The sequence below is a fragment of the Balaenoptera physalus genome (assembly GCF_965194825.1).
Source record: "Balaenoptera physalus genome assembly, chromosome: 11".
Lineage (NCBI taxonomy): Eukaryota > Metazoa > Chordata > Mammalia > Artiodactyla > Balaenopteridae > Balaenoptera > Balaenoptera physalus.
The window spans coordinates 105,163,041-105,175,586 of record NC_138896.1 but is presented as its reverse complement, the minus strand read 5'-3'; the positions used below and the strand labels follow the sequence as shown (position 1 = coordinate 105,175,586).

The 12,546-nt window shown below is 57.3% G+C and overlaps 2 protein-coding genes across 20 annotated transcripts in view; one reads left to right on the top strand and one right to left on the bottom strand.

Moving 5' to 3' along the window:
• The window catches only part of LOC309639020 (phosphatidate cytidylyltransferase, mitochondrial), a 264,790-nt gene extending 254,519 nt beyond the window's left edge, over positions 1-10,271 (top strand). For 10 of the 12 annotated variants that reach the window (XM_082415725.1, XM_082415727.1, XM_082415720.1 and 7 more), the window contains 3 exons: positions 3,514-3,736; positions 7,003-7,123; positions 7,483-10,271. In XM_082415725.1, coding sequence (XP_082271851.1) covers positions 3,514-3,736; positions 7,003-7,123; positions 7,483-7,754 — 616 coding nt within the window. In that variant the 3' untranslated portion in view covers positions 7,755-10,271. Of the gene's footprint in view, positions 1-3,513; positions 3,737-5,285; positions 6,977-7,002; positions 7,124-7,482 lie in introns of those variants that run through there. The other 2 variants (XM_082415726.1, XM_082415730.1) reach the window with 2 other exon arrangements.
• A 1,083-nt stretch (positions 10,272-11,354) lies between these two features.
• Positions 11,355-12,546, bottom strand: part of ATG7 (autophagy related 7) — a 242,497-nt gene continuing 241,305 nt past the window's right edge. For 5 of the 8 annotated variants that reach the window (XR_014251410.1, XM_082415674.1, XM_082415678.1 and 2 more), the window contains one exon: positions 11,355-11,626. Coding sequence is in view for 6 of the 8 variants with exons in the window: in XM_082415674.1 (XP_082271800.1) it covers positions 11,594-11,626 (33 nt within the window). In the remaining 2 variants the exon portion in view is untranslated. Of the gene's footprint in view, positions 11,703-12,546 lie in introns of all 8 variants that reach the window. The other 3 variants (XR_014251411.1, XM_082415673.1, XM_082415676.1) reach the window with 1 other exon arrangement.

Below are 12,546 nucleotides of genomic sequence, written 5' to 3'. Positions count from 1 at the left end.
GTGATGCGGGGCCTGGGGTGAGGATGGTAAGCGTTTATCGTCCTCACCTCGGGCCTCTTTTCTGTGAGACAGGGACGGGGCCATCTACTTGATCCACGTCACAGACCCAGCAACTCAGCAAGTAATGGCGGGGGAGAGACATTTTCTGGTTTTAATTTTTTTTAATTATTATTGTTTTTAATTGTAGTGCATACAGTGTACCATTTTAGCCATTTTTAAGTGTACAGTTCAATGGCATTAAGTATCTTCTCTGAGGAAGCTTTCTAAACTTAAAGATGCTTTAACAACTTTATTGTGATTCGTGTTGGGCCGTGAGGGTGAAGGTTTGTTACCATCCTGTAGGTTCCCAGAGGGCGACGCTTGTGTGAGGGATGCAGAGGAGAGGGAAGGTGGGTGAGTCGGAGTCGGGGCTCGGTCTTTGCCGTGACCCTCATGGGCCCTGCTCCCTCCTTCCTTGAACCTCCATATACACCTCACCCTCGTGCACAGTGGGTGTTGCCACAGACCTTCAGTCCACTCCTGCCGGGGGTGTTCTGCGTCCCATTGGCCAGGACACCCTGTCACCTCAGGGATGTTCCTGTTTTACGGGAGCCTGGGCCCGCGCGGGGGACACGGGGGCCGGGCTGGGCCGAGGGGCCTACAGCATGGGGACCCCCGGGGCCCCAGAACATTTCCTCCAAAGCACTAAGTAAAATGCCTCATCCCCACATCCCTCCCCTGTGCTAAGAATTCAGACTCCCTTTGGTTTAGTTAATTGCTGGCAGGAGGTAAGGAATTTAGTTGAGGCCCGAGATTGTCAAGTAAGACCTTCCCAAGGGTTTCCTTCAGCTCTGAGCCCCGCTTGGTTGAAGGGTGGGAAAACCTCACGTAGATGAGTGTGCAAGTGGATGCACTTTTCCTCAGTTTCAGTGCCTGGAGTTGAGTCTACTTTTCCCTGGACACTGGGGACATTGCTGGCTTCTCGCCTCAGGGCAGAGCGGCAGCACGTGGCACCCATTTCCCGGACACCTTTTTGCTTTTGAGCCCCTTCCCATTTTCTCTGTGGAAACGCCCTCCCCAGGGTGAGGATGGGTCCCGGGAGGGGCCGTGGACCCCAAGCCTCCTGTCATCGGCTGCTCCTCCGCGTCCGGCCCCCCGTGCGAGCCCTCTGGACTCTTTCCCGAGCAAACGTCGTCTTTAACGAGAACGGAGGCGCCGCGGGGCTCGCAGGCAGGAAGCGTGTGGTTTGGGTCCGGGAGCACATGACGCCCCGGGAAGCAGCGGAGCCCGGGGTATGAGTCACTGGGGGAAGGAAAACAACGTCTGTCTTCAAGCTCCGGGAACCGGGAAAATGAGCTGGAAATCTGAGTAATGTATAATTTTACTAAAATTAACCAGCGAGGTCTTCAGATGGTTTCTGGGTGTTTCATTGTCTTTTCCGGTCCTTGATGCCTGCTGCGTCCTGCCTGCAGGGGCCCATTCTCCCGTTCGCTCCCCACGGGTTGACCTGGGACAGTCCCCTCCGCTCCTCGGGCACCCGGCTGCGCTGTGCAGTGTCGCAGCGCTGCGTGGTGCCGGGTGTGAGCACCGGCGCCACCCGGGCGACTCCCAGCCTTCTGCCCGCTCCTCCCCTCCCGGTGCTGCGGTTGTCACGGGGGAGCTTGTCGCCCCTGCCCATGGTCGTGAGCCCATGAGAAGGGCTGAGTCTTCCTCTCTGTAACCGTCAGAAAATAGGGGCTCAGTTAACATTGGTTGAATATCGTGGGGCCTGAACTGGACGGAGGCGTGTTCCGAGTGACCTGTCCAGCCCCTGAGTTTGCAGAGTTCGTGACGTGACCTCTAGAAACCTCATTTTGGGGGGGAGGTTCCCTGACACAATGACAAACCTCACTGTGTCAGGGAAGCAATTCACATAGCTCATCAAACACTGAATTTTATTCAAATTTAGATGGCAACCTGATGCTGGAGATGACTCTGTGTGACAACGTAGTCTTTTCAGACACTGGTCACCTGTATATTCAGTAATAAATACCCGTTCAGGGAAAAGCCAGCTTATCTTGGGTTTGAGGGGCCTGAAGCCCGTCGAGCCAGACGTCCCTGCTCTGTGACGTTCTGCAGGGGCGTTCGGTGTTTGTGGTCACGACCGCGCAGCCCTTCACCGCAAAGGCCTGTAATGTCATCTGAATCGTCACAGGAAGATGAAATTATGGACAGGCTGGTTTCAGAATTAAGCGCTTTTTTTTCTTTTCTTTTTCTGTTTTTGCTATTGTAATTCTTTGAGAATCGCCAGGATCCGTGTGGTGTGTGTGGGACATCTCATCTAGACTGTGACCAGAACATACTTCTGTGATTGTCTTCATGGGTTGGAAGTTTATTCTCTGATTGCTTCTAAGTCATTGTGTATAGTCGACCAGAGAATAGTGCGGGGCCGGGGCGGGGGGTGGGGGGGACACACCCATAAATTACATGCTGTGCCTTATGCGGGTCGTTGCCCTGTAGTTGATGAACTGAACTTACAGCTGATTTGGTTCCACTAATGTCCATTGATCCCTCCACTGTCACAGAAGTCATTGCCACATTTTTAGTTAAAATACTTGCTCCTTTGTTATGAAAGAAAGACTGCTCTGGCAGCAGAGAACACGGCGGATTTAAGGGCTGAGACCTGAGGCACAAAGAACCCCTGGGCGGGGGGGTGAGACCTGGGCCGTGAGTTCCTGGGCTTCTACCGCGAGGCCCACCGCTACCGGGCGGAGTCATTCTCGTTCTCAGAGAGACGCAGCGTGTGACGTTGCCCCTAGACGAGATCCATCAGGTTGCAGGCAGGGCCCGTGCTACCGCCTCATCTGGGTCCCACTCGGTACCTGCCCGTGGTTGGACTTTCCTACGGCAGGGCCCTCCCGCTGGCGCGCCAGGCTCTCTACGCTCCACACCAGCCTGATCGCCACACCGTGAGCCAAACACCACGGCTCGCGGGCCAGTAGCCTCGGCCAGTGACAAGACTGCACTGGGTCTCGGTCCCCTCGTCTGGGGCGGGGGTGTTTACAGCCTCCCCTTCTCAGTGCTGTTGGGAAGACTGAATGAGCTGAGGCCAGTGGAGCCTTAGAACAGGACCCGGCAGGTAGGAGGCATTGGGTTACTTTGGCATCATCACCACCTTCATCCTTCTGAAGGCAGATCCTGGTCAAACCAAGCCAGCCTGGAGCACACAGGTGAGTGGAGTTTGTTGGAGAAGCGCTCAGCCAGACTGCCGAGCGGGGGGCTGCCGTCTCGTCTGGGTGGAGCTATGGAGCTGACTCTGGACCCTGGGAAGGTGCTTCTCCTCAGCACCCACCTGGGTTAGCATCCTGGCCCCTCAGTTACCGGTAGGCTATTTGATCAGAGCCTCAGACGGCGGGGTGATGATTGTGAAATATTTACCCACACCGAAATGAGGGATGAGATGATCAGTGTGAGTGTCTCACCACGGTCGCCAGCCCCCTTGCCTCCCAGAAGCGGCCAGGTTTTCCTGTCTGAGCGCTCACTCGTCTTTTTCAGGAACAAGACGGCCAACGGGGACTGCCGGAAAGACCCCCGGGAACGGAGCCGCAGCCCCATTGAGCGAGCCGTGGCCCCCGCTGTGAGCCTGCACGGCAGCCACCTGTACACGTCCCTCCCCAGCCTCAGCATGGAGCAGCCCCTCGCACTGACCAAGAACAGCCTGGACGCCGGCAGGCCGGCCGGCCTCTCGCCCACCCTGACCCCGGTGGAGCGGCAGCAGGTACACCCTTGTCCAGCGGGGCTCGGCCGGTGGCCGGCAGTGGGTCCGGGGGCTTGGGGGACGGAGGGCGGCGTGGAAGGAGGGCGGTGAGAGACGTGGGGAGTAACCCCACCCTCGGTTCTGTACTGAGGGTGGTTTTAATTCTAACCTGGGCCTGCCTAGGCCTCGCCCCTTGGGACTAATGGCCTCAGGCGAGACTTAATGTCTTTGGGGCTTAGTTTCTTTGCACGAGGCGGGGTTGGTCCAGACTAGCTGTGTTTCTAGCAGTCTTCCTTGGCAGCCGTGTTTAGGGGTCAATGTAATAATCCTAATAGGAATCCTACGTTAACCCGTTACAAGGCCGCATGGATGGAGTTCAATGCCAGGTTGCTTTGCTTTGGGCTGGAATCCTATAAAGTCAGTGGTCACAGTGGCTCTTAGCTCCTGCTGGTCAGAAACCTGTGATTGGCAGACAAGGATTTTTTTTTTTTTAAGGAAATTAAGTTGTTACTTAATAAACACAGATTGCTTGGTAGGAAAAAAGACTTTAAAAAATGGGGTTCCTGGGGGAAGAGCTAATAAAAGGAGGCATTAACCTTGAGGTTCAGAAACACTGCATGAACCCATGGCTTTCCTCTCTGAACCTTGGGGGCCTGTGACCCAGTAGGTCCTCACTCAGTGTTTGCTTGAGACTCTGGGACGCAGACAGCGAGCAGAGGAGGTGCTGGGGCAGCCGCTGTGTCCCCTGCCCGCCCCTGGTGCTGACCCAGTCTGTGGCCCCTGCTTGGCAGGGGCCCCGGGCGTCGGGCGAGGTTGCGCTGGTGCCTGTGGTTCCCAGTGAGGCTGAGGAGCGGTTGCGCTTCCTACCCTGGAGCCCAAAATCACAACCCTGTTTGTTTCCTTTGTTCTTTTAACAAAACTGCGTGGACACTTGCTTTGTGTAGGGAGTGTGTTAGAAACTGGTCAAGCTGGATGCGGGCGCTCACAGTTTGAGTCTGGAGGAGGCAGGGAGTCAAATAACTGAACTCTTAATGTATGAATTGGTGAGAACCATGGTGAGTTATCACGCAGTGAACACTCCCCAGTGCTGCTGCGCCCCGGCGCTGGGAGGCCCTGGAGCTACAGGAAGGAAGGGAGTTATACTGGGAGGGCCCGGGGCGTCTCCCGGACCCAGGGTCGTGGGTACAGCCAGGCTCAGGAAGCAAGGGCCGGCTCTTGCCTGGGCGAGCAGATAGGAGGCAGGACCCTCCTTCCTCCCCTGGCCCCGTGCCTGTCTCTGCATCCTTTTCTCTCTCTGCTTCTGGATCACATGGCCAGCTCGGCGTGGCCGTCCCCCAGCTCCTGAGCTCAACTTGAATCTCCTCCTGAGTCGGCCTCGGTAGTTGAGCCGCAGCCTGAGGCAGATCTCCAGCCTGGCCACGGGGCGAGGTCACTTATGAACATGGCTGCACAGCCCCATCTCGAGGGTGGAGGGCACGTCACTACAATAGGGCTGGCGGGGAGATCACGGGCTCGGGGGTTGAAACAGACCCTTCAAAAGGTGGGCTGCACACTGCAGGCTGTCCTTCAGGTGCGGCATGACCAGCACCTGCAGGGCGGGACTCCTGGACGTGACCACGGGCCAGGCCCCCACACCCATCTCAGGCGATGCTCCGCGCCCCTCAGGTACGAGTCTTCCTGTTTCATACTCAAAGAAATGGAAGCTTAGAGGGCTGAAGGTCCTGCCTGCTGACTAGAGCTGGTTCACCCAGGTCCACCCGGCCTCAAAGCCATGTTCTCTCCTCTCTGCCATTGTCGTCCACACGGGGGGGTGTCACACCGACCCTCTTGGTGGCTCCATCCCATTGCTCATGTGTGGAATTAATAAAGCCCCAGATTCTTTGTTCACGTGCTGCTGCTAAGCTGCATCTTCCCCCATCCTGGATGTGTGGAATTTCTTGTTAGACCCAAGCACATCCCCGCTCACCTGTGTGGGTACAGATCTTCATCACAGACGTGTTCTTACCATTCCTGTTCACTTCCCATCACAGGAAGGTGTGATGTGCAGACTTCACAGTGGCTACTGATCAGACTGTTTACGGGAAAGGCGGGGGGTGGACAAGGCCCGGTTCCCTGTTGACACTGCCTTTGGGGTGACCCTTCAGCCAGCTCCTGCTAGCTGTCTCGTCGTCCGGGTTTTCAGGAGTTAAGTTTCCTGGCTGGAACCTAAGGGAGCTCAGTTGGTTCACAGATGTTTTCTGTCCGGGTCTGGGGATCCAGACACTCGCTGGCCCCGGCTCTGAAGTGTGTGTGGTCGAGGAGACAGGTGCCTCCGGAAGGGCTGGTTTACTGGCCGAATGTGGGGCGGGCAGGGGGCGGGTCATGCTTCACAGAGATGATATTTGAACGGGGTTTTAAAGGACGAGTGGAGTTTGCCAGGCAGACTGTGCGGTGGTTTCGGGGAAGGAGGGCGAGTGTGGGCAGGCGCATGGGGTGAGGGTGCTTTGTGTGTAATTCAGGCACTTGGATAGATTCCTGTGTTTCTGTCTCCATCATGACTTGCATGGTCGTAACAGAAGCCAACTTGAGCTGGCTTGGCTTGAGAAAAAACAGGAGTATATTAGAAGGGTCCTGGGATGGCCCAGAGAACCCGGTGCGGGGTGGGGGTGGAATCCGAGAATACACTCTGAGAAGGGCAGGGCCAGGCGCTCTCAGGACCGTGACGGTAGGAGCCGTGGTCTCTTTACAGCCCTCTGCCATCTACACGCTGGTCTCCCGACTCGGCGATGGTCTCATTTCAGATCCGAGAGTTGGGACAGGCCAGCTCCCAACAGCCGAGCCTCTGTGCCACGTCCCTCACCGATCCACACTGCCACTGCCTCACACTGAGGGTCACTGCTCAGAGAACGGAGAGCTTGGGAGGGGGCCGAGCGCACACCCCCAAGACTCTCGTTCACGGTGGGTTCCGGGTCGTTGAGCGGCGTGGCCCGCAACGTGAAGCAGCAGGCGGCGCCTGGGCTTGACTGGATCTGCCATTGGGCCGGCAGGGCTCCAGGAGGGGCTCCCACAGAGCGTGGGTACTGGTGAGGCCCCGCGCCGAGGCACCACTCCAACGCCGAGGCCGCTGGCGCTTGGTTCTCCAGGCGGGACCGGTGCCCGGCCGGGGGCTGAGGGGCGCCGGGGTGGCCGCCCAGCCGGCCTCGGAGCTGGGCGGGGATATGAGGATGGGGTCGCCAGTTGGGGCAGGGGAGCCGAACCGCTGCTGCCGCCTGTGTGCTCGCACTGACGCCAGCCCCCTCCTCCCGCAGAACCGGCCCTCAGTGATCACGTGTGCCTCCGCCAGCGCCCGGAACTGCAACCTCTCCCACTGCCCCATCGCGCACAGCGGCTGCGCGGCCGGCCCGGCCAGCTACCGGAGGGCCCCGAGCTGTAAGTGCCCCGCTCAGACCACTGCAGGGGACTGAGGGCTCCTTCTGTGTCCTCTTGGTCCCAGGAGTGGCTGGCCTCTGGGCCCATTTCTGAGGGAGGTCGACACCCCGTTCTTTGAGCCCCGGTGCAGCGGCCTTGTGCTTGGCGTGGGGGGGGGGGCGGGGGAGCAGCACGTTGGCCCCGCCCTCCAGGCCCCCCCTCTAGCGGGGCCCACCGGCTGCCGCACGGGGGGGTCTGAACGCGTCCACGGCCCGGCGCAGCAGGCGTGCCGCCCTGTGTCAGGCTCAGAGAGGTGACCCGTGCGGGGGCCCCCTGGTGTCCCCAGGTCCCAGCCCTGACCGCTGTCCTCCCCCCCACAGCCGCCACCACCTGCGACCCCGTGGTGGAGGAGCATTTCCGCAGGAGCCTGGGCAAGAACTACAAGGAGCCCGAGCCGGCGCCCAACTCCGTGTCCATCACGGGCTCCGTGGACGACCACTTCGCCAAAGCCCTGGGCGACACGTGGCTCCAGATCAAGGCGGCCAAGGACGGCGCGTCGAGCAGCCCCGAGTCGGCCTCTCGCAGGGGCCAGCCCGCCAGCCCCTCTGCCCACATGGTCAGCCACAGCCACTCCCCGTCTGTGGCCTCCTGAAGGGAGCACCGCCCTCCAACGCCACGTCCATCTGCATGGTTTGCCTGAGCTTCGAACAGTCAGTGCTTAAAAAAATGGAAAAATGAAAAAAAAAAAAAAATCGTGGGGGTGGGGGGAGGGAGGGAGGGATGGTTTATTCGCAAAAACCACGTCGTCGGGATTTTTGTTCTGTTTTGTACTTGCTTGGTATCCGTACCCGGGGCCCTCAGACGTGATAGCAGCACCTGCGCGTGGAACCTCTGTCCGCTGTCGCCCCCCAGCCCCTGCCTTGGTTACCAAAGAAGCCTCAATGCAGGTCAGCTGCCCGACAGGGCCTGGACTCCACGGCTTGCGCTTTCTCAGTCACAGGCCAGGCCACTGGTGACCCAGACGCTTTGTGCTTTTTCATTTGCTTCTCGAGACCGGGGCGTGTGCGGCTCAGCTTCCAGCCCACGTGTGTGTGTGCGCTTGTGTGTGTGCGTCTACTTGAAGAGAACAGAACTGTCGTGTCTGATTTGCACTATGGGAGGAGGACTCAAGTTGCCTGCCCGACAACTTTGTGCGAGATGATAGTACTCTGAGGGCAAACTGCTGAAAGACGGAGGGTTTAAGGATGACATTTCGGACCATGGGTGTGTTTTTTTTGTTTGTTGTTGTATTAATTAATTTAGACAAAACTGCTTTGGAAGGGGAAGTCTCATGCAGGTTTATAGGTCTTTCTCTGTCTGTCTAGATTTTCAGGTGCTTGCAACTGGACTGCAGATTCTACCAATCACGGGCATTTTACCTTTTCTAAACACTGCAGTTTGTTAGACTAGAGCTGAAGTTGGAGGATTCTGTAGTGCTTTAAACGTGATGCATGTTTTAATGGATAAAAATAGCTGGTTTCTATTAATTGTATAGACAGTAAACAAAAAGCTTTAATACTTACTAGCTTCTTTTCAGAATTCGTTTATTTTTGTCAGTTACAGTCCTAGATATACTTACTGCTGGTACAGTTGTACTCTAAGATTTGTGTTTGATATTCACGTTACTCCCAAGTAGCGTGGGGCCAGTCGGTCCCTGGCAGGCCCTGGACACGGGCGGGCGAGTGGCTGGTCAGCTGCAGAGTCGGATGCTGGACTTGTGGCTGCAGGCTGACAGCATCAGTTATTTTTTGCATCCCTGTCTGCTTCTTAACTCGCTCCCAGGGGAGTTGGGACTCGTGTCTTCCAACTTCCCTCCATGCAGAAACTGCTCTCTTTGAACTCTTGGCTGAACAGCAGATTCCTGACAATCTGTGAGATGGTGTTTTGTATGCTTCCTCGTACGCTGGGGCCAAGGCAGTATACATTCCTCTGACTTTATACAGTTATTACTGCATTTATTATCGTTTGCTATAGTAATAGCTACTAACTAGAAATTAGGTGAAGAAGAAAGCATGACAGACCCAGCTGTGGATGTTCGACAGCTGCTCTTCTTTCTGGTAAACGTTTCTATGCCCCTGCCCCTCCCCTGTGCTACTGCCCTCCAGCCTTGCCCACCACAGGGCTTGAGCAGTCACCTGGCCAGGTGACTCGGGCATGACCACCTCACCCGCGAGGCACCGTGGACTCACCGGAGCTCTCGAGGCTGGTTGTCAGTATGAGAAAAGTACAGGTTCGCTGGTTGGCATTGGGTAAACAGGCAGGAGGATGGGCTCTTGTGGCCACAGGGTGGCTGTAGTTATTTGAAAAGGCGGGAGGAAAGCCTCCCCTTTGGCCCCCGCACACGTTTCCCTCCCACTTAACTGGGCTTCCAGGCTTCTGCATTCAGGCCCCTATATTTTCTGTAGGAAAAATCGTTGAGAACACTTTTTTTATATAGGTAACTTTAAGACCATCATTACGCTGTGCGTAAAGAATGTACAGAGAAATTTGTAGGTATTTTTTGAAGAACAATTAATTTGTTAATGATATGTAGCTATTTAATTTTTCCCTTTCCTATTGTAATCATTCATATTTTTTTGTTGTTTGGAAAAAAAAGTTGATCTTTTTTTTTGTCGTAGATTTGTCTGTAAAAGTGCAGGAACACAGTTATTCTATGAGAACACTGCATCTGCCTTAATAGCCACTAGTTTGTTATTGCTACAGGCTACTGAGCGTCGCCCCAGGAAAACAACCCCACTGCCGGCGGCTCTGTGCAGACCCGGCTCCTCACACGCCCGCGTCCACCAGCGAGGCCATCGCTTTGGGAGGGACGGTGGCACTGAGGGCCAGGTCCCTGGTGCGCTGACCTATCTGGGATAGGCAGCACCTGGGAGGGGCCTCGGGCAGGAAACCAAACGGTCACCAGGAAGGGACACTCCCAGGCCTCAGGAGGCACAGAGAGGTTCTTCACAGAGCCACGCCATCCGCAGTGCGTTCTGACCATTCTCTCCATGTTTGTAAATCTGTAATATACCATTCTCTGTGGCCTGTTTTTCCTGGAAGAAGAAGAAAAAAAAAGGTTTGGCAGGCCATCTTTTTTTTGTACTTAAAAGTAGCCTTAAGAACAATAATAAAGTGCTCTTAAACCACAGACTGTAATGTGTGATCCTTGGGTCCTGCAGTGGCAGAGCCAGGCTGGGCGGGGCCTTTGCTCGAAGCCCCGGAGAGGGTGGGGCAGGCTCAGCAGCCCTGCCCTGTTGTACAGTGGCCTCCGATTTAAGCCCTGCACAGGCTGGAAAGCTGTAATTTTAACTCTCTAGGAGAAACGTCATTTAAAACCTAACTAACTTACAGAAATCCAACTCTGGTACGACTCAGACTCAACTCTGACTTTGGTTCCAGGCCCAAGACAAAAGATGACACCACAGAAATAAAAGTGTGGAAAGGGCCCCTCTGCTGGGTTCCATGCCCAGCTCTGAGGCTGGCACGGACGTGCTCACCCAGGAGGAGGAGGAAAATCAGCCTGAGGGGCCCATGGCAGAGCCCTCCCACCACCCCGATGGGCACCTGGCCACAGGCTGAGGCAGACACACCATGGGCTCCACCCCACACGGCGTTGGGGCTTCCAGGCCACCACCAGGGAGGAGCCTGGGGCAGGAGGCGCGGCCGCCCCTGCTTGCGGCAGGAGGGCAGGTTCTCACGTGGGGTCTGAAGCCTTCTCTGGGCCTCGGGTGTCCTGTACAGAGGCAGGAGGGGCCCCACGCAGGCAGCTTCGAGGATCTGTCCCTGGGCCCTGCCACCAGCCCGAAGCAGCAGACACTTGTGTCCTCCCCTGAGCCCGCGGCTGAGGACAGGCCCGCAGGCGGAGGGGCTGTCTGGGCAACAGACTCCGTCCTCAGCGGGGGTCTGGGTTCACTGGGACAAGTGTGGTCCCTTCTGTCCCGCACGTGGCTCAGCTCTCCTGCCTCCCACGCCCGCAGGCCAAGCTGACAGCGCTGACGAGGACCCCAGCCCTCACACGTGCCCAGGGCCGCTCTGGGGGCTTTGTGGCGCTGCCCCCACGATGGCTGCTGGAAGGAGCTGACTTCTCACTTGCCTACCTGCTCTGTGTTGGGCCGACTCCTCCCTGTCCTCATTCCACCCCATGGGGGTCATGGCCAGGAGAATCCCGGGAGCCTGACTACCAAACCCCCGTGACAACAAGAAGAAAGAACTGCTCGTGGAGGGAACCAAGTCCCAGATCACTGGCAAGGCCGAAGCCAAGGTTATTATTTAGCTGAGAACTGGTGGGACCATGAATCGTAAGAAACGGAGAAGCTCCCGGGCAGCCGAGGGAGGGCCCCAGTCCTTAAGGTATGGAGATGAGGGGACCACAAAGGTTGGAGGGGCCCAGAATCACCGGTCCTGGGGGTGGCGTCCTGCTCCGGAGACTGAGAGCCCCTCAGTGGGCCAGCAGCCAGGGTGGGGGGCGTGTCAGATGGTCTCGTCGTCGCTCATGTCCCAGATCTGCGTGGAGAACAGGAGACGTTCAGAGCGTTCATTCACCCGGCGCCGCCCATGATGCTGTCTCAAAGCCGTGCAGCTGTGGCAACAGCAAAAGGAACACGGCTGCCACCTGCAGTGCCTCACAGCCCCCTTGTCACCAAGGGACTGACACCCCATTTCCTGTGTAATGAAACCACGTCTCAGAGCCCTGCGGTCACTTGCGCAAGGCCTCCTGGTGAGGGAGCCCCCGGTGGCCGAACTGGGATTTGGACTGGGCCGTGCGGACCCTCCCACTGCCACAGCGTCCCTGCCCTGCCCAGTCCCCCACTCACTCCCATTTCTGTGGCGCTGACCACTGCTGCCCCTCCAGAGTAAGCCCTCTGGCCACCACCGGCTTTGAGGAACAAGAGGAATGGGGGGGGCCCTGCCCGCTGGCCCCCACAGGCCCGGCTTTGTCTCTGCACCCTCAGCGTGAACCCCCGGGAGAAGGCCCAAGGCCAGCATGGAACTCCCAGGCGCTCCTCGCACCCTGGGCGCCTGGTCCCTGAACTTACGCCTACAGACTTTCAAAATTCCTAGAATTGGTTGCAAAAGGCCACCTCAATGCTGGCAGAGCCGAGAAAAGGAACATCGTGTTTACGCGAGGCTGGCCCAGAGAGATGGGGAGTCCCGGCCAAGGTAAATATCAACACCAGCTTGGCTTTCAGTGTCGGGGATGTGGAAAATAAATACAGAGAAGGAAATTTCCCCTCTCCTGAGGACCAACCGCCTGGGGCCGAGGGCTGGCGGTGGGTGTGCCTCTCACACACACCCTCACTTTTACATGCACCCTGCTGTCCAAGGACAGTGGGATGAGACCACCAAGGTCCAGACGCCCGAAGCAGCGGGGATGGTGTGGAGGGATTGGGGCTGGGGCCCAGCAGCCTGAGGGTGGCCTGGCG